Genomic DNA, 21749 nt, shown 5'->3' with positions numbered 1-21749 from the left:
CCCCAATTTTTTGAACCGCCACCTAGATAGAATTTTAAATGTATTGTATTTCGATTCTAGTATTTGAATCGAATAGGTAAAAGTTAGATTAAGTCGTGATTGACATCTTGTTGTTGGTAGAGCACAGAATTCGGAACGATTTAGAAAAAAAGTTTTATTATAAAAGTTGTAGCAAACTTTATTCTTAACAATATTGCTCTTTTACACCTTTGCTCTCAAATGCATAAATTTCGAGATAAAATCGAATAGGTGAAAATTAGATGTAATTGTGGTTTTACATTTTGTTCTTGGTAGAACACGGGATTCGGATGGTTTTAGAAAAAAAGTTTTAGTACAAAAGTTGTAGCAAATTTTATTCTTAACAATATTGCTCTTTTACACTTTTGCTCTTAAATGCATAAATTTCGAGATAAAATCGAATAGGTGAAAATTAGATGAAATCGTGATTTTACATTTTCTGATTGGTAGAAGATGGAATTCGGATGGTTTTAGAAAAAAAGTTTTAGTATAAAAGTTGTAGCAAACTTCATTCTTAACAATATTGCTCTTTTACACCTTTGCTCTCAAATGCATAAATTTCGTGATAAAATCGAATAGGTGAAAATTAGATGAAATCGTGGTTTTACATTTTGTTGTTGGTAGAGCACGGGAGTTGGATGGTTTTGGAAAAAAAGTTTTAGTACAAAAGTTGTAGCAAACTTTATTCTTAACAATATTGCTCTTTTACACCTTTGCTCTCAAATGCATAAATTTCGAGATAAAATCGAATAGGTGAAAATTAGAAGTAATCGTGGTTTTACATTTTGTTCTTGGTAGAACACAGGATTCGGATGGTTTTAGAAAAAAAAGTTTTAGTACAAAAGTTGTAGCAAACTTTATTCTTAACAATATTGTTTTTTTACACTTTTGCTTTCAAACGCATAAATTTTGAGATAAAATCGAATAGGTGGAAATTAGATGAAATCGTGGTTTTACACTTTGTTGTTGGTAGAGCACGGGAGTCGGGTGGTTTTTGAAAAAAAGTTTTAGTATAAAAGTTGTAGCAAACTTTATTCTTAACAATATTGCTCTTTTACACTTTTGCTCTCAAATGCATAAATTTCGAGATAAAATCGAATAGGTGAAAATTAGAAGTAATCGTGGTTTTACATTTTGTTCTTGGTAGAACACGGGATTCGGATGGTTTTAGAAAAAAAGTTTTATTACAAAAGTTGTAGCAAATTTTATTCTTAACAATATTGCTCTTTTACACTTTTGCCCTTAAATGCATAAATTTCGAGATAAAATCGAATAGGTGAAAATTAGATGTAATCGTGGTTTTACATTTTGTTCTTGGTAGAACACGGGATTCGGATGGTTGTAGAAAAAAAGTTTTAGTATAAAAGTTGTAGCAAACTTTATTCTTAACAATATTGCTCTTTTACACTTTTGCTCTCAAATGCATAAATTTCGAGATAAAATCGAATAGGTGAAAATTAGATGAAATCGTGGTTTTACATTTTGTTGTTGGTAGAGTACAGTTTTACTATAAAAGTTGTAGCAGGGTATTTCCACTTTCGTATTGATCAAAAATTAAGTTTTCTAATGAGTACTCTTTTATGAGGACTCTTCTTATAAAAAATATACATGTAAAATCTTTGATGTCTTAATCAGAGCTCGAAATATCACGATATTTATTAAATTTAAAAATTTAACTTCACGAAGAATGTTTTTTAATTAAAGTAAACTTTGTAGTATATCTACTGTTGTAACGATAAAACTTTGACATTTATATTTAACTGAGACCTAAAAGTTTTCATAGCGCGAGTTTCCAAACAACTTTGTATAAGTAGCTTCTGATTACCCAGCAGACTTAAAGTTTAAAACTAATAACATCCAAAGCTCTAAAATTAACTTTTCTCGCGAGATAACGAAATTTCTATAATTCTTTTCGAGCTAGTTAATCGATTTGGAAGTAGACGAAACTCGATATTTTTATATGTTTATTATTGGTTCAGTGTTAATTGATTGCGGTAGTCGGTTTCGAATATATTTATGGTCGCTGTTAAACAAGAAACATCTTTAAAAGATTTCGTTTACAGGTAGTTAACGAAGATCTTTTGCCAGATATCTATTTAGTAGCGAGACCTCACACATTGTTTACCCGGTGGGCGGCTCCACAGGGATTGACCAAAGGTTTTGTGTTAGGTGTTATAAATCACCTTGGTTTTGGCACCGTTTCAAAAAACCTACTTTTATCCTTCTAATATTTAGATTCCACCAGAAATAATAATCATTAAAATAATTCACCAACAAAAATATCTTATTTTGCAGTCTTAATTATCCTATTTATCTTCTTCAACAAGGTGAAAGTTTTCGTTTAGACAACGATTTTTTCTAAAGATTCGTCACACAGGAACAACATTTACCTACTTACATAATGTCTTTGTTATCTGTTGTGTTAATCTAAGTAATATTCTTTTTCTTTGGGGGTTCTTTAGGACCGCCTTTGTTCGGTTTGAAAAGAAGATTGTGATTTTTTTGCAATCCGGTTATGTTGTCAACGGTTTACCTGAAGAAGTAGAAGAAGAAGCAAGGTCAACCCGTTACCACACGATGCTGCCGGTTCAAATTGAACCCCACTATAGAAGAAAGATCGTATTCTCGTGTAAACAAGTAAGAACCTGCATTAGTTCGAGGTGACCACTTACACAAGCAAGGTAGGGCGTTCACCGTTGGAGAAGTAATAATATCTGATCATTGAAAGCTCACTAACAAAAAAAAATAAAAAGTGGAAAACCCGCTGTGATTATAAGAGCATATCATGTGTAGAAGTATCTAATTTGATGTATGTAATTGAATATGTATTTGAAGAGGAAACAAAATGAAAAAGAGTATATAAGAGAGTTAATTGCGTCTCGCTTTGTTTCGAAATGTTCGTTTTGGTGGTATGGAAGAAGTCGGCATCGAAAAGGTGTCATAATGAGAGCTTTTCAAGAATGGGCATAAAATCCCAATATAAATTCCACCGGGTCGCGATACGGTATTCTGAATTCGGAGGCTAATTGCCTTATACATCGTTTCGAGAGGAACGAGAAGTGTATATCAGTAGCGAGATATACCTATATGTATAAAAGAAAACGACTAGAATGTGTGTCAACGATCGCGACGAATATGCATAATGTATAACATTAACGATTAAAGTCATTAAAGAGGTAAATCGAACGAGCATAACAACGTTGTACTCGTATATATTAGCATAACTAATTATGAACAGTTTAGAAGTTAGCAGTTTTAAGCTGACAATGTAAAACTTAAGTATTCGGTTCTCAAGCGTTCTTTGTTTCGTCTATCTAATTAAGTTTGATTATGTAGATTTGATTCTACCCTTTTGTTTGGAGTTGAAGTAAGGTCGAGGATTTAAAAAATTTTCAATTAATAAAATATAAATTTATTTTCAATTTTAACATTGTATTTTTTTATTACAGGAAAGAAATTAAGTGTAGATTAATAAAGTCTAACAAGGGCCTTTTTGAATTATATTATCTAGAGTAGTCCCAAATTGCTACACTTCCTGGATTTTTAGAAACAAATTATTTATTTAGTACGTTGAGTACTTATCTGGACAATGATTTTACGTATTTGAATGGGATGCAGATTCGAATATAAATCTAAATTGTACTTCAAGCAAGAATTTCAGTATTAACATATTGATACAAATTAATTGTAAGAATCCATAAAATCCGTTGTAAAAATTATTACCTATTAATCAGTTATCAGAAGAAGCATAGCTTATGCCAAAGCTAGACAAAGCTATATAAGGAATTCTTTAAATTTAGGTTGTTACCCTTGTTGCAAGTAAAATGGTAATAAATAAAACTCTTGCTTGAAACTTTTAACTTACTTATATTTTACGATACAGATTGGAACCGGTTTCAGACAGAACTCCCCATCATCAGCCGAAATGCATATAGCTCAGCATAGCTACGAGCAATGTTATATAGCTTAGAACTATCGTGTAATATTAAAATAATTTCATTCTTTTAAGGTTAAAAAGGTTCAAAATAAGAATAAAAAATCTTCCTTGTGCAGTGACAGTTATTATTTTCTAATTTCAACCAAACCACTATTGTAGTTAATAATATTATGAATATCCACATCTACCTAGTCTATCATTAAGCGTGAGAAATATAGCCGTTGTTGGATATTTCTCGTATTGTTAACCCATCCAATATGTAATTTTGCCGTATTTCAACAGTCAATCTGGTTGGGACTCATTAAACCTTTAAATACGTTCCATTAAATTTCTTAAACCCTCACTTAATTTAATAACTAGCTTCTACAATAATACACTAAAATGCTTTTTTTATTTAAACGCATAGAATCAAATTGTTTTAACAAAAACCCTAACACGCTGTTAACATGTGTTAAATATTTACATACTAGTCTATGAGCTTTGGGTTTCTATTGTCGATGGAGAGTCAATTTAAATATTCACACGGCCAAGAGAGTAGTGTAATAAGAAGAGGTTGCCGTTTATATAATAAGCTTTCCCACCGTTGTCGTCGTTTCGGCCGTCTTCTTTTGTATACGAAAGACGAGACTCCCTTTCGATCCAGTCGATTGATAAAAACGTTATGTGTACAACGTTGAAAAAGATTTTACGATCGTTACACATATGAGGGGAACTTTTTTATGTAAACTGCACCACTACAGTGTGCATTGATATCCTCTCGGTTACAGCAATAAATATTTAGATAGCAAATGCATTTGAATTGCTCAACATGCTTTTAAGGTTTATAAGAAATGTTATTTTTTTCTAACATAATGAGTATAATAAAGTATCAATTACTAATAGTTTTGTGGCATTAATGTGTTAATTTGAACCTCCAAGGGATAGAAAATCAAATTTGATTTTCAAGTAAGTTGATTTTAAAAGTTTCTTTTTAAATTGCATTCTTAAGTCGTTTGCATCGTGTTTCGCACAATGGGTACACCTCTCACATCCACATAATACCACGAGACGTTTCGTAATGTAACCTAATAAAACCGCTAGAGCCATGCAGAGGTGTATGCCATTAAAACAGGTATATATCTACCAGAGATGGAAGCGACCTTGCGCTCAACAAGGCTGTTGACCTTTTCGCAAGAGCCCATTTCACAAAACCTCACTGATAATTAAATTAGAAGTTAGAGAGTTTAGGAGGCGTTAAACAATAACGTTTAGCATCTAAAGTGTACACCTTCGAGGCTTCTTTTCTAATGATGTGAAGCCGATGGAGAGATAGTTGTCGTAATTATAGGAATACATCATTAATTTGTTTGCAGAAAATGAATCCTGTAATTCTGCTTGGGTAAGAAACGTGTTGTTTTCTAGATTAGTATTTATAGGCTTTGACGGTCAGTCCACTTTCGATTGTAAATCAATTTAACGTTCTATAAACATGTATAAGGAAGTTAACAGAATCGATTCTACTCACTCAAATTGGCAATGAAAATTGTAAGGTGCCATTTTAGTGATTGCCAGTTTTGATCGTTGTAAATTATGCACCGTGCTTTTACTACTTCAATAAACCAGACGAAAATATCCCTAGGAATTCAACGCAGAATGTTTGTTTCACCATTTTCAAAATTATAACTACTTAATTTGTAACAGCTTTCCCTACTTTGAAATTAATTTACAATGTCCGGTAACCAAACAAAATCTACAAGTTTAAAACGAATACTACGTCCTTTACATTCGTACGGCTTATGATTTATTTACGAACAGGATTTCACACACATCGAAAAGGAAACACCGTTACCGAGGTTCACATACACACAATCTTTACAACTATAGAAAAGAAATTCGCACGGAGAGCATTCGTTATTTCTAGTATCTTTTCAGATGCATCTCTTTTATACAACTAGAATGGTGTGCGTATAATATAATAGAGGGAAAGTAATATCTTTTTCCTATATGCTACGACACAAGTTGTCTCGTAAATTGTGTGTAGACAGAGGAGAAATTACATTTTTCTCGAGGTACGTAATATAACGACCGAGTCGGATGTGTGAAGCGTTAGTCATAACGTGTGTTTCATTCTCTGTCACACATGCAATTGATAGGATGTCCAAATTAAAAAAGATACAAAGAAACGGGTGTGAAATTAAAAAAGAAATTTATAATCACAATGTTAGTCTGGTCTTAACCTAAAATGAATCATTTCTCAACTTTCAAATATACACGAAATTTGAATTGTATTGACTTTTTTACTGTTAAATATTATTGCTAGGAAATATTAACTATAAGAACATAATTGGGGGGGAAAAGTGGACACCCAATCTTATTACTAAATCTGTCTAATGAGGCATTCTAAATTTTGGGTAATTATTTATTAGTGTTAAAGAAACCTTCAACAACTTCGTGAATCAAGAAGTAATTAATAGTAGATTTGTGAATTTAGACTAGGTTTTGAAAACCTCCCTTAATCTAATTGGGATTAACCGATTTATCCAACTAATTTATAAATACCTTCTAAAGCAAATTTAATGGCAAGGATACAAAATTGGATCATTAGTGAAGCTGTCTCTTGAGCAAAGTCATCATTTTTTTTAGTTTCTGTACGAGAAGCAATATGACGTACTAATTTGTATAATTTTGTATAAGACAGTGTACAATGAAGTTAAATAGGGATTCATTTTTCTGAATTTTATAAAATTGTACGAAAATAAAGCTTTATGGGTGCAACTTTAGAATATAATATGGAATTGGAAACAATTTCTCCTGCAAACTTAACATTAATCTTTGTCCAAGGAAATTCATCAATTGTCAACATAACCAAGTAAACCGAAAATACAATAAATAGCTTTAAACTAAAATTAGAACTAAAACTAGATGCACGGCAAAACCCGAAAGTTTCTAGTGTTAGTTCTAGTTTTAGTTCTAATTTTAGTTTAATTCACACCGGCCGTGAAAGTCTTCGTACTTATACAATAAATAGCTTTTACAATATTACAAGAAAAAACGGAAAATATGGAAAGAATAGTATCCGCACATAATTATGAGAAGATAAGACACAAACGAGCTGATTGCAGAAAACCTTAGATATCACATGGTAAAACGGAGAAACGCAGCGAACACGAATTATGAAGTAGTTATAAGATTTTCAGATTTGTATCGAACACAAATTTGGTTTGGTGTTAGGACTCGAGACCGTCAAACAATTTGGCGAGAAATTCAAAAAAATGTGATCTTTCACATCTGAACATAGGTCGCTCTCATTCTCTTCCATGTCTCTCTGTTCTGTGCTGCAACCACCTTCTTGCCACTTCCGTAATGTCATCCACCCAACGTTTTTGTGGACGCCGTACACTTTTTTAGTTTGTCTAGTTTAGCCTCCAGACTGTTACTCTATATACCCTATCACTAGACAGCCTGCCCACATGCCCAGCCCATTGCCATTTCATTTAAACCACTTCTTTAAGTGCCTTATCATTGAGAACATGCTTTTCACTAATGTTGATGCAGGGTAACCTCAGAGGACATCTCAAAATCCTCAGAGACCCATGTTACTTAATTCAAATTAAAACGGATCATATACTGACAGAATATAATTTCGACCAGCCCTATAAGGTCATGTTTAGAAGCAATGAAGAATGGAAAAAAGATGAGTTTCAACTCAAAAGAGGAGTCCTTGCCTGGTACACCGATGTTCAACGACTGTTGGATTAGGAGTAGGTATGGGTATCAGCAGACCAAAAAGCCGCATTAACTTGCCTTTAAGCTACGATACAACCAATAAGATAACAAAACAAACAAACTTTACGAACACAAATTATGAAGAAGTTAAAAGATTTTTAGATTTGTAAGAGGGGACAAATTTGGTTGGGTGTAAAACATATCCCAACCCAACCCAACGTTGTTGTGGACGTCCTACACTTTTTTTAGTTTGTCTAGGCGTCCACATTATTAAACCTTTGTTTGTCTCCTGATGTTTTCGGTTATTATTTTATTACGTAGTGAGGCGCGTAACATGCATGGCTCCATAGCTCTTTGAGTTGTTAAGAGTTTGCTTGCATATGTTTTTGTTAGACTGGTTGTTTCCAACCTGTATGTTTGTACAGGCAGAATACACATGTTTTATACCAGTTTACCAAAAGCTGTCCACGCCACTCATATGCGGCTTTGTAATTTTTACGTATTGGTTTTTTTTTTCCAGTCTAATAGTGTGACCTAACTATGTGTATTCGTTTACACGTTCTATGTTATTATTTTATATATGTATAAATGTAGGTATTTTCAATAATTTGAGTTTTACATAACATCAGAAAACTTGAAAAGGTAAGGTTTATGGATTGAACAGACAGAAAGTACCAACCTTGTAAGTTGATAAGTAGTGAAGTTTTCACTTGATCTTAAATTGAATCAGTACATGAACAATAATCAGAGACAGTTTTAAATATGTTATACCAATTTTTTTTGAGTCAAGGTTTTCTGTTGATTCGTCTCATTGTGCAACGTGGAGATTGCGTATCCATTTCCAGGTTGCTGTCCATTGTATACCTTTACTTCCTGATTACTTCACTGATACCATCTCGTAGGACATTTCCTGCCACAACCTGTCAATTCTCGTGATGCTCCTAAGAGTGCATAATTTCCATAAATAATATTTAATCATAAGTGTTTCCATAATTGTCGATTTAAATACGTAATTTATTGATCAATGTAAATAATAATAATGAATTGAAAAACAAAATTATTGTAAATATAAAAGAATAAAAACTTTTAAGGCTTGTTTGATATAAAAAAACACCATTTCTTTATTGGATCCAACCATACAATAAAAAAGGATAAAATTGGACCAAAATAAGTATTTTTCATAGAGATATATTTGCAGTATAACAAATAAATTCTTTATTACACCCACTTTAATATAAAAGAGATAAGATCAAATTAATAAGGACTTATAAATTGATAGCGTTTGGTTAATTAAGTTTTTGCTGCGGTTACAAATTGTTTAAAATTAACATGAATAATTCTGTAATTAATTTTTTAGTATTAATATTTTCTAGGAAATATGAATTTTAAGGGTCTTACTTTATATTATCGTGGCTAATTTTATTTCCTAGTGGTTTTAAGTCGTTTGAAATTAATATAGAAAATCCTGTGATTAATTTGGCGGAGGGAAAAATTCGTGGAAAATCTGTTAAAGGATGGAGAGGAATTGAATTTTTTAGTTTTCAAGGAATTCCTTACGCCGAACCTCCGAAAATTGCGATTTAAGGTAATATAATTTATTTTTATTATAAACATTCTTAATTAATTTTTTGAAAGTCTCCTAGATCCAAAAAAATTGGATTGGTATTAAAGATTGTACAAAAGAAGGTTCGGAGTGTTATTCAAGGCATATGATTCAGTATCAAAACATAATTTGTTTAATTTTAAACGTGTACACCAAAGAGGTTATTTAATATAATAATTATTTCGTCTACATTGAAATTTAACATTTTTTAGTTACCAAATGGAACAAATGTTTTAAAAAAACCGGTTATGGTTTGGATTCATGGTGGTGGATTCATATCCGGTTCAACTAGAACCGATCTCCATGGACCTGATTATTTAGTAAATGAAGATGTAGTTGTTGTTACGATTAATTATCGTTTAGGACTTCTTGGTAAAATTATTACAAAAAATAACAAAGAAATCCAATGATGATCTTTTAGGTTTTCTTTCTTTGGAGGATTCAAACTTGGATGTACCTGGAAATGCTGGATTTAAAGATCAAGTATTATCATTAAAATGGATACAGAGAAATATTAAAAAAATTGGGGGTGATCCCAATAATGTTACTATTCCGTTCATTTTTTGGTTCTCTCCCCCATAACTAAAGGCACAATTTTAATTAAGCAATTATTCAAAGTTCATCAGCACTCTGTCCTTGGTCTGTAGCAATTAGCCCATCAAAATCTTTAATTAATCAATTAGAATGTGATTCAGAAAAGGATTTATTGAAAAAATTACGAGAATTATCCGTGGAGGAATTACTTAAAGTACAAGAAAACATAAAGGGTGTACGATATTAATATTTTTTTTCCTCAAAGATTCATCTTATAATAATTTTTTCGGTTTAGAATTTTACTCCTGACAAACCAAGGTAAATTGGTTTAGTTATTGAAAAACCAAGTAAAAGCGAATCTAATTTTATGTTAGAACATCCTTTAGATATAATTAAAAAAGGATCATACATTAAAGTTCCCATGATTATCGGGTATTGTTCGAGTGAAGGACTATTTTTTGCCACCATGGAAAAACAAAGTAATATAAAGTTGTTAATTACTAACTTTGAGGATGCAATACCATATTATTTAAATATTACAAGAGTGTCAGAAAAATCCATAGAAATCGCGGAAAAAATTAAAAAGTAAGTCTACGATGAGACTTTATTTAAATCATGGATGACATTTTTGGCAGCATTTTAAAAGTTTCCTCCCCAATTAGGGAGGATAAATCATAACACGTTTTTTTTTTGGAAATTATATGAAACAAAATGTTATGTACCAACTATGAGAAATCAGCTTACATACTATCGGTTTTTAATCAATCCGGAAGGTATTAAGTTCTATACCTCTCTCTCAAAAACGAAAGTCCCGCTGCCAACAATCCAGAGACTAAAATTAATAAACTAGATTAAAACAATATTTTGAAATGAATGAACAAACGTTCCTATACATATTTTGAATAAAACTAGTTATCGATTGAACCAACTGTGCATGATATGATTTATCTTTCAGTAATTGCATCGAATGCGGTTGAATGATAACGCACTTGTTAGCCTTAACAGGTTAATTAAAATGTACCAACGAAGTAAATTTACTATTCCCATTGCACAATTCATTGCGTTCGTGCAAATCCGTAACAGAGATTACAAATCGGTTTCGATCGATGTTCTAGATAAATTCAAACACATGGATAATTTATCTACATATCATGTATACCGAAGAAATACATAATTTAAGAAATGTTCTTATAATTAGTCAGTTTGTTTCGCAATGAATAATCTAAGTGCTGTTGGGTGAATGTTACGTCGCATTGATCTTATTGGATTCGTTTACGTAATATGGTTTAGAACGAAATAATTTTATTATTTATCTATGTTATTTATTATGTACACATTTTTGGTCATTAAATTTAATATCGAACCAACATGTAAGGTAATTCATAATAAATTTGCATATTTTGAGTTAATTAATAAAATAATTATGGTTTACCTCAAATATTCAATTTTATATTAATTTTGTTCGAGAGCAACTAAAAATCGAATTTCATCACCTTCTTTAAACACTCTTTCACCGTGTCGATGATAAAAACAAGATGGCCATAATTATTATTTTTAACACTAAAAATCCTATTTTTTATAAAAAAAAATTACTTCAAGACACACTTGAAGTGTAAGCTAAACAAAGAAAAATCTTTTTTGAAGAGGTGTACAATGATCGTTCAAATTATTATCGCCCCGAAAGCTCATATGTCAATCAAAAAACGTCTTCTAGGTCTCCTTGAGTAAACACTTCTTGGGGTTAAAGGTACTGTACTGACAAAGGGGCCGACAGCGGCATTCTTCCGATAGATCCTTTCGCTCGCTTTTGTCGACGAAGAGTCTTTCACTCATACGAGAAGAAGCGCGCGTATAAAAAGGAAAAAAAATATAAGGTAAACACAAGAGAGTATAATTTGAGTGTGCGTCTAGACCCCGTAACTTGACCCTCGATGAACTTCATGCATTGCATCCACGTAACCAAGGAATGTCTTTTGACATATTTTTTTTTAAGAGAAGCAGGATTTGTTTTGTATCGTGGGATGTGTAAGTTTAATTTTAATATGAATAGGTTGTGGAAGAAAGGGGTGATTAATATGACATGGTGAATACGAAATGTAAAGAAAAATTAAGCTTTGTTAGAAGATTAAAACAGATTAAAGATAATTAAAAAGGTAATTTGACACATTCTTAATGCTTAATATTTCAAAATTGCTAATGGTTTTAGGTAGGTCGTTGTACAAAGACAGCTGCAAAAGTATACTCCTGGTACATTTCAGCATCCTGTTAAAACATATGGTTCTATCACACGTGTCGCTTTTAGAGGTTACGGTTTATAAACTAATAGGGGATGCGACCCCGTTGTGATATGACCCTAATGGGTAACGGGAAACGTATCGCGAGAGTGTAAATAAATATTACTTTACACTTTCAACTTTCAAAATTAGGTTTCCTCACCCTTCATAAATTACGACCACAAACTCATTCAATTAAACCATTTTGCCTACTTTTATTTAATTTTCTTTATCATTTTAACCGACAACTTTTTTTTCACCGTGATAAATGTTCGTTATTACTCCAGACATTTTACAATGTTAATTACCAGTAATTGAGTTGCCGAGTTCCTACCCACATAATATTATGACTTTTATAACAGTACCGCATAGAATACGGGGCAAAGACTTGTCTTTTCATTCATTTGCCAGCATGCGGGAAAGTTTTCTTTATCCGTTCGACCCTTCCGGCCCGGTCCTTCCATCGTGGTCTTTAAAACATCTGCTTCTGCCTGTTACACGTGAATTTGCCACGTGTACAAAAAGGTGGCTTTTACTTATTTCTTGACGAGAGAGTTGTATTGAAAAGAAGTGGAAAAGGGGCTGAATTTTATTACTTTTGGGAAGGGTGTAATTCAGATTGAAGGTTTGTTGAAATCTTGTAATGAAAGGAAATCGTTATTTATGTAATCCAATTCAAGTGACCTGATAAAGAAAACTGCTATTTATACAAGATTTCCCACGTAATAACAGCTGATAACAAATTTGGAATTACTGACAGAGGATTATTGTTCATAAGCTGCTAATGTAAGATTAGGTATTGTCGATAGAAAACTAAATCCTGTTTAGACAAGGCTAGGTTCTGGTGGCTGAAGACTATATACAGTGTGTAGATGTCTGGATATTCCTGGTAAATGACAAGGTACTGCTTATAGGTGACTAAATATTGCTGGAAGGAGACTAGATGCTGCTTGCAAAAGACTAAACAATGTCGGTAGAGATTACCCTTTGTTTGAAAACTGATAGAAAGAGCTTTTAAAGAACAACTTATTATGTTATGTTTGTGGTGGTGATACATGATAATTGTTATTAAGTAAAATGGGGGTTGCGATTCACGTTGGCTTAAGAATGAAGATTATTAGTTTTATTAGAGTCATTAGATTTAACTTATAGTACTTTGGCGAATGTTAAGAGTAAGAAATGTTAATTAAGAAGGATTTCCTGGACTATTTGTGTAATTGCGGTTTTAACGCGGCTTGATGAGTATCTATTGTGACCATTAAACTTCGTGATTGCGCTAAAAAAATCATTAAACAAACAAAATTAATTAATAATTTCTACAAATATTTTGAGAAAGTGAACGAAATGAGAAGACGTTAACTAAGAGAAACCAAAGAAATTTTCTTTAACGAATATAATTAAACTAATTTAGTGAAAAGGTTTTCGTTACGGTAAAGAGTAAATAAAATAGGCGTCCAGACGGCGACTGACCGTTTGGCGGTGCGTTCCAAGCAGCGATTAACCTGAGAATGCAGGAGGAGGTGCGCAGGAATGCAGCAGGGACCGGAAGTCAAACGACTGGTTCACATGATATCTCCTCCCAGCCGTTTTCTGCCAACAGACCGAAGCTGCTCGCTCAGCCCTACATCACATTATACATAAAATGTACAAGAAACATACAAATAACGACAGAATCATAAATATTATTTTAAAATTAATAAATTATAACAAATTAGCAAAACTAATAAATTTATTACACTTTCAAATAACGGTTAAATAATTTTTGTGGGTGCCTTATGGTACAAACCCCTTTTATGTTAATACTTCCAGATGTTTGTAATAACAAACCTCTCAACTGTGAAAACAATTTGAGCCGTTTCAAATACGAGTTCTTTCGACCGGTACACAGTCCTCGAATTAAATACTTTACTCTTTCGAGTGCACCACTACGCTTTGTGTTTAAATTTGAATGAGAACGTCTAGTGAAGCTTTAATTTACGTTGAGAAGCGTTTAACTGTGTACAGTAGCAAGGAGTTGAAACTTTTAGAATTCTCTTTATCGTTTGGTACAATAGAAACTTCCTAAACCATTAAACAATATTAACGAGAAATGTTGATTACAAAAAACCATAAACCAAATTATTTAGAAAACAGCTTAGGAGATTAATTCAGAAAAATATTTTCTCTTACTTTCACTTCCTCATCTTAAAAAATAAAGGTTTCTTCGATAAACTTCCTTTTTAATAAACACGTGTCACCGTTTCCGTCGATATTGGACACCTAAGAAAATAACAAAGGATCGACACGCTTCGTAGGACGAATTGGATCATTGAGCTAAGAAGGAAGTTATGGTTTTCGAATCGGCGTTCAACGTGTGCCATAAGGTATCTTGAAAACATCCCGTATTGCGTAACATCACGATTATTGTCTTTTGTTTACAGTTCCTTTTGTTTTTAAGCGTTCACAATGAGGAAATGCGCTTTTTATGAACATTTAAAAAAAAATTGTATTCACCATTGTTACCGTTTAATATTAGGAATTTATGGTTATTTAAAACGATAAATTAATGAGGTATTCTTATCGTAATTAATTTTACCATCAAGCTATATAAATATGAATATTTTACAATCGACGAATCTTATATGATTATAAATCATAAATACTTTTATTTGTATATCTTATAAATATACAGAATTAGCGGTTTTTACTCTTCTGCCAGTAGTATGTAGCCTTTTCCAGCAGTATGAGTTGACAAAAGATAAATCATTACCTCAGTAGCTAGATAGATAGATAACATCTATCTTTCGGAATAATCTTCTTTATTCAAAATGAATGTCTTAACTTGTTTTTACATGTCGTGTGCGCATCATGTTACAGCTTATATTGTTCAAGACGTGGCAAAATCATGTTCAAACATGCTAAAAAACATTGGTATATGGTTTATGAACTTGAAATCATTTTAAATTTAATTTTCAAATTTTATTTAGCATTTTTTATAGGATTAAAAATTATATCATTAACAAATATTGATATTTTCATTTTTGTGTAATAGAAAAAGAAATAATATAACAAATTAACTAAAACCTTACCTTTGCGTAATCCAATGGAACACTTGATTCAGGTCCTGTGAAGATGGTTTCACTGAAAAATAAAGAAATAAAATTTTTTAAACTGCTTTCAATAAACGGATATAAACGAGGTAACATACGTTCTATTCTCGTAAATGCATTAGGGAGAGCAAACGACGTTTTTCCATACATCTCAAACGATACGAGAAGCATTACCCTGAATGGTACTTAATGTATATGCATTCCAGTAACAAGTTTCTATCGAGTTATACGACATATAATACATAGGTAAATACAAATTTATCAACCGTAATATTATTACAGATAAAGTGGGGCATCCAATTATTTGCAAAATCACTACAATAAACTAAATTTAATAATGCCGAGAAGTTTAATTTCATCAGAATTGAATTTCTAATTTGTAATCTTAAAATTGTTACTTGCAGTGATAAAACAAGTAATTGTCGACCCATTTGGTATCTTTTATGGGCGCGAATATGCCCGTGAAGAGGCTGTAAATCGTTGTACAGATGGTGCAGCCTTTGCTTGGTGAGTCGAATGGAAAATAGATTAATAATAACGAGAAGAAGAAGCTGGTCAAATATTGCTCAGACGATTCTACCAGCGGATGAAAGATGTTGCAACCGGGTTGAAACATATGGTAAGCCGGTGAACGATGGGTTTTCTTTTCTTATACTTTGGAATCCATACGGTTGTGGATGGAATGTCTCATCGCGTGTGTTATTGTTCAACACTTTAGCTATGCGAAGAGATCGTAGTCGACTTCAATGACGCGGAGATGAATGTTTTGTGCTTCGACAAGAGCTCGGTATTTAGATCGGTACAGAAAGAAAGCACGTGTCATTAACGGTATGCGATTACTATCAAGGTTTTAATGAACATCACTTCTTCAGTTAAGGTTGAAGGTACTCAAAGAGTAAGTCTTGATACTAATAAGAGGTTGCTACTTCTGTGTATAACTGTTTATTTCCAGATTAAGTGGATTTATGATGATTTTAATGACACAAAGTTGCGTTTTACGTGATTAAACTTAATCACTTAATTTAAGATCTAATCTCATTATTTTTTTCTTATAAGGAGAAAGTTAATATTTTAAACGAAATGAATATTCATTTTCAAATCAAGATTAATATCTTCGCCACGTTAATTACCGTAGCAAAATCTTCTTCATAACGCTTGAAAATCCTTTAAATAATCTCAAAGTGTATACTCAATGTGAGTTTAATTGCCGTTCGCTACAATAAATATCCGATACCATCTAATAACGAGCATATTCTTTATAGACCGCATAAATAACCTGGAAGCGACCGTTAATATTTTTTTTATTTCTTTTGACCTGTACACTTACTAGATTACACGTCTTTACGTTGCACATCGAAATTGCAAATCGGAGATTACCTTCAACGTCTATAATTTATAGCCATATCAGATTCTTTATTTTTCATCCATGAGTTATAGTTTTAAAGCACGCTTACACACACAAAAAAATCATTCATTTTAAAACGTGTTTTAAAACACGCATGATGGACACAACGTTAAACGGTGTTAACCGAGAATGTGCTAAACCTGCTTTATTTGATGCGATAAAACGATTATTATTGACATTGTTGTTTTTTGTGTGGTAGTATTTTTTTTGAAACAAAATAAGAGGTTGTGGATGCTGAAAGGGTTCGTGCCTCACCTGGTCCAGGTGTACGGTACACCTGAGATATAGGAATTTAAAGACACGTGGACCTTTGTGCACCTCAATCAATTTTTTTAACAGTAGTGAAGTAAAAAATTAAAAACGATTTAATGTAATTTATTTAAAAAGTTAATTAAAATATTTCCACTGAGTTAATTAACTACAAAAACGAGTATTCTCTCGACCGATACGAAAAAATCATAACTTCCGCTCCTTGAATGATTTGAAACCTTCCATCTTCAAGATAGAAAACTTAAGACGTGTCCTGCCATTGTACCATACCGACCAACGCTTCGCATAATTTTATGCTCAATGAATTAAATAACGTAAATTGATGGCATCCGTCCATTTTCTCTCTCCAGCGACGGGGCTGCAATCTAATTCGAGAAATCTTAATTGTTATATTCCAAGCGTATACATAACAACACAACCACCATGGTAAATTATGAATATATTATCTCTACGAATCGAGAATTTGCAATTTTTATTGCTTCATATTCACCTCGTTTTAAGTTCTATTATTTTTCTTTCGTTATGATTTTTTCTTCACGCTTCGTATGAAAGTCATTAAAGTCGTTTGCATTTAAAATTACTTTATGGAGTAGGAATGTTAATTCTTGCGAGCTCGATGCGTTACTGAGTAGACGATGATGGTCGAAGCATGAAGATAATTGGAAGGAATTATAATATTTCGTGTTAATGGGAATTTTAAGTGATTATTGCAGTTTTTGTAGATAAGTGGTGAAAATTAATTTAAATCACACCGATATTTTTTTCATATTTCCTATAAATCATCAACGGGGTACACGTTATGTGTTAACGTTTGAAATTAGAAACTAAACAATCTCGTTAATACGATGGCACGAAAGGGTAAAGTGCATAAACGTGTAGTACAATACTGACAATATCCTATACTCCACGAAGACTTCGTTTACACCAAGGTCGCGAAGAGTGGTTTGCAAGTCACGCTGGGCAAGTGCAATCATGATCATGACGGTCTGGTTTGCACTTACAAACGTACGCCCAGTCATCGACTTGGTTGATTCACTTACTTAAATCAGCGACTCTTGCGACACTTCCATATCGGGATTTTCTAGGGCAAACCGTTCGCTGTTTCATACAACTACTTCCATTAATCTAGTTAATTGATCGCATTCTGCAATAGAATGTAATTGAAATACAATCAATGATAAACCATACTTGGACCAATCCTCACTTATTTTCAATAATTATTAATAAAACGCGGGTTAATAATGTTACAACCAATTATATAATTAGCTTTCATGGAGAAAATTACGAGTCTCGACGAGATTTTCTACTTCATTAGATTATTATTACAGTGTCCTATCGTTATAGGTACATGGTGGCTCCCAACAATTATCTACGACATGCGGCAATTCGTACTTGCTGTTCCCCTACAACATAATAACGTAACGGCTTACAGCACTAAGCGTTTTCTCGGAGCTGTTCATGTAAAAGTGCATTCCGTGGAGTAGAGGCCATAAACTGGACAAGAAAGTATTGAAATGATTCTCGAACAGAGGGAGAGCATGAGAGTAAACTAATAGGTATTGTATAGCTACGAAAAGGCAGGTGTGGTTCGTTTCAAAGATAATTGTGCAATGTATATAACAGAGGTATTTCATACTCTAAAAAGTTTATGACGATATTTGTAGATAAATTAAACTTTTTATGTTGTAAACTCAAACTGACGTTTCATCATCATTTATTGACGTCACATATAGTAGATTTGTAGGATTATTAACATTCTTATCAGAGTAATTATAATGATAGCAAAAAAAAGTTCTCATATTAGGTTTATTCAGTGATTGATGAGTTCTTCATAGTTTAGCAATGGGTTTATAGCAATGGTTATGCCTGGAATATGCAATGGCTTAGTTGCTATTGGAACTGGCTCACGAAAATTGCAATTATTTCACAGAATTATCTCCCAACATACTTATTAGAATCTCAATTGCAGATCAAGCTATCCGCAAATGAATTGAGGTGTTTTTAGATATATCTATTTTATATGGCTCTTGTTAATCTTTGGATTACCTCGTAAAAATGCAAGGAATTCGGAAAAATATGCTTTAAAATGTGCGAAATTTGTGCGGTATAGAATAAAAGTTTAGTCATTAATTAATGTGGAATCCAACTAGAAAAAAAATGTGTTTAACGCATAAGCTTTCGAGATTTTAGACTCTAGCTAATCAAATTAAATGACTTAATGTAAGAAAGGAATTGAGAGGCTATTCAAATTTTATCAACGCAACTTTCTTAATAATTTGTAAGGTTTGTAATTGAGGTCGCAGCGTAGATTAAGCGTGGTTATATATGTATTAACATTATTATTGAATGGGAAAGAGACGCAATCACAATTATAATTGAAATAGGATCGCAAATACTACAAGGTATAGAAAGGCTTTAACTGCATGTTGTTTTGAAAAGGGTAAGGAGGGGTTACTACGTCTACTCAAGTTGAAGTAACATTTAAGAAGTTTAAGAAGCTGTCTATAGAGGAATTTAAATATCTATCATGTCTCATTTTTTCCAATGCGCGATGATGCTCGATTTCCAAATGTTCTTAAGTATATTAAGTACAGCCAGCGTGACCAACGTGCAATACCACCCATTCATTACACTCTGTAAAGTATCGCTTTCTTTTCTCATCCTTTGACTTCAATAAATCTCAGGAGCCTATTCGCCAGTGCCCTATAACTCTTCTCATCACGCAGCAGCATTCCTCTTCGACAACCATACCACTTGTAATTTCTCCCATTTATACGAAAATGGAAAACTCCCATTTTTTAAACAACTTTCAGTTGTACTAATTTGATCTTGTTTGAAATCCTCCTACACAAATTTCACTTCATCACCAATTCTCTCGTTATTAGCTCCATTATCCGCTGTTGATTCCATCAAACCATCTCGACAATTCAATACGATCACCTCCAATTAATCCTTTAATCGCTCTAAAGGGGTGTCTACTTAATTATAGGCAGCAACAATTTGTAGGTGTTAACTAAGTATTCGATGTGTATCGAACTGACATATTGACCCGACAACGCCAATCCAACCCAACCTAAGTATCGTTTAGTAAAGAATGCACGTTAGTCAAAATTTATTACAGAAATCTATCTCATAGAAACTTTTTAATGATACCTATAATCTGTTTTTTATTTAAATCAATTGTCAAAGTGTCGTCAAGTTGGTATTGAAAGTAAAAGCGCATGTCGTGACTTTTACTTTAATTGTGTGCCACCACTGTCTATCAAATTTGTTAAGATTGATTAAAAAACAATTTTCATATAATTTTTTTGCTGCTAAATCTACCATAAAAATGTTAAGGGTGGAACGGGATGTCAACTGTCTAAACGCGAAAAAAACTCTATAATTAGGTATTGTGAAGAAGTACAGACGGAGACACCAAATACGAATTTAAAATATATATGTGATAAAGCTTCACGTATTTTTGATGTATGTGTATTGCACTTGAGTTTTAAAATTAAATTTATATTCAACATAATTGTATTAGGTTCACAGCACGACGATTTTTAAAATTATTCAAACCTACAAACAATATCAAACTGTAAAAAAACCAAAAACACAAGGGCGTTGTAAAATGAACTACAAAACGGATAATAATTTATATTTTATTAAAGAAGAGTTAGGAAGACAAATACAAAAATTGCATGAAAAGAAACAGTATTTTAATCTTAATGATTTACTTAATTTTGCAAGAAATGAATGTGATTTTACTAATGGTAGATCAAAATTACATAAAATTATAAAATCTATGGGATATAGATATAAAAAGATTAGCAATAGAAAAGTGTTAATTGAACAACCACATATAGTTTCAAAAAGAATTACATTTTTAAAGACATACTTGCAATACCTAGAATCCGGAGAGTATACTTTTGTTTTTCTTGACGAAACTTGGATTTACGAAAATGGCACCCAAGTTTATCAATGGGTAAATGAAAATGAAAGATTCGGTATTCCGCAAAGAGCAGAAGGCGAAGGAAAAAGATTTACAATCTTGCACGCAGGTACTTCGTCAGCGTTTTTGCCAAATTGCGATCTCTTGCTCAGTGACAACACGGAGCACAGAGATTATCATAAAAATATGACGTCAATTATTTTTATGGAATGGGTGAAAAATCAATTACTTCCAGCATTAAATAATTTGGGTGCGAAGTGTGCGGTAGTAATGGATAATGCTCCATATCACTCAAAACAAGTCGAGAAAGCTCCAAGTTTCTGCACAAAAAAAATGATATGAAAAAATAGTTAACTGAACATAATATACAGTTTGAACCAACCTTAAATAAAAAATCGTTATGGGAAATAATCCGTTATTACAAGCCTCAAATTGAAAATTCTTTGAAATTGACAAATTAATAAGAGACCATGGCCATACTGTTCTTCGCCTTCCTCCATACAATTGCCAATATACCGTATTTTCTCGAATCTTATCCGCACTCGAATCTAATCCGCACCCCGATTTTAAAAATGCATAGTGGTAAAAAAATTTAGTTTGCGAATGTAATCCGCATCTTTCTTTGAGCAATTCGACAACACCAAAACGATGCGATGCTTGTTGTTAACCATAAATATATATTTTTTCCGTTGACTGACGCTGATGCACCTAAAGAAACCTTGCTTACGACGAGTTTTTATTAGACTGGACTTTAAATTTACCAAGCCAGAAAAAATTGGAAAATAAATATAATTTTAAAAATAAATAGTTATGCCTAGCACGAATTCCGTTCATATATGTACTGCCCTCGTAGTAGCTCGAACGTGGTGTGTGCTTAATTATAAATATAATAGCGTAATTATAAAAAAAAGTAGCAAAAATCTAAAAGGTTCTTCTCTACAGCAAAGTTTAAAGAGATATTATTAAGTTAGCGTTAAAGAA

General features: G+C 32.4%; 1 protein-coding gene across 2 annotated transcripts in view; it reads right to left on the bottom strand.

Moving 5' to 3' along the window:
- Positions 1-21749, bottom strand: part of LOC111426926 (TNF receptor associated factor 4) — a 69334-nt gene that overhangs the window by 31465 nt on the left and 16120 nt on the right. For both annotated transcript variants that reach the window (XM_023061821.2, XM_023061820.2), the window contains exon 2: positions 15139-15190. In XM_023061821.2, the coding sequence (XP_022917589.1) occupies positions 15139-15190 (52 nt within the window). The remainder of the gene's footprint in view (positions 1-15138; positions 15191-21749) is intronic.

The sequence above is a fragment of the Onthophagus taurus genome, chromosome 2 (genome assembly GCF_036711975.1).
Source record: "Onthophagus taurus isolate NC chromosome 2, IU_Otau_3.0, whole genome shotgun sequence".
NCBI classification, from domain to species: domain Eukaryota; kingdom Metazoa; phylum Arthropoda; class Insecta; order Coleoptera; family Scarabaeidae; genus Onthophagus; species Onthophagus taurus.
Note: the sequence above shows the minus strand (reverse complement) of the source record. Positions and strands in the feature narration are given on the sequence as shown.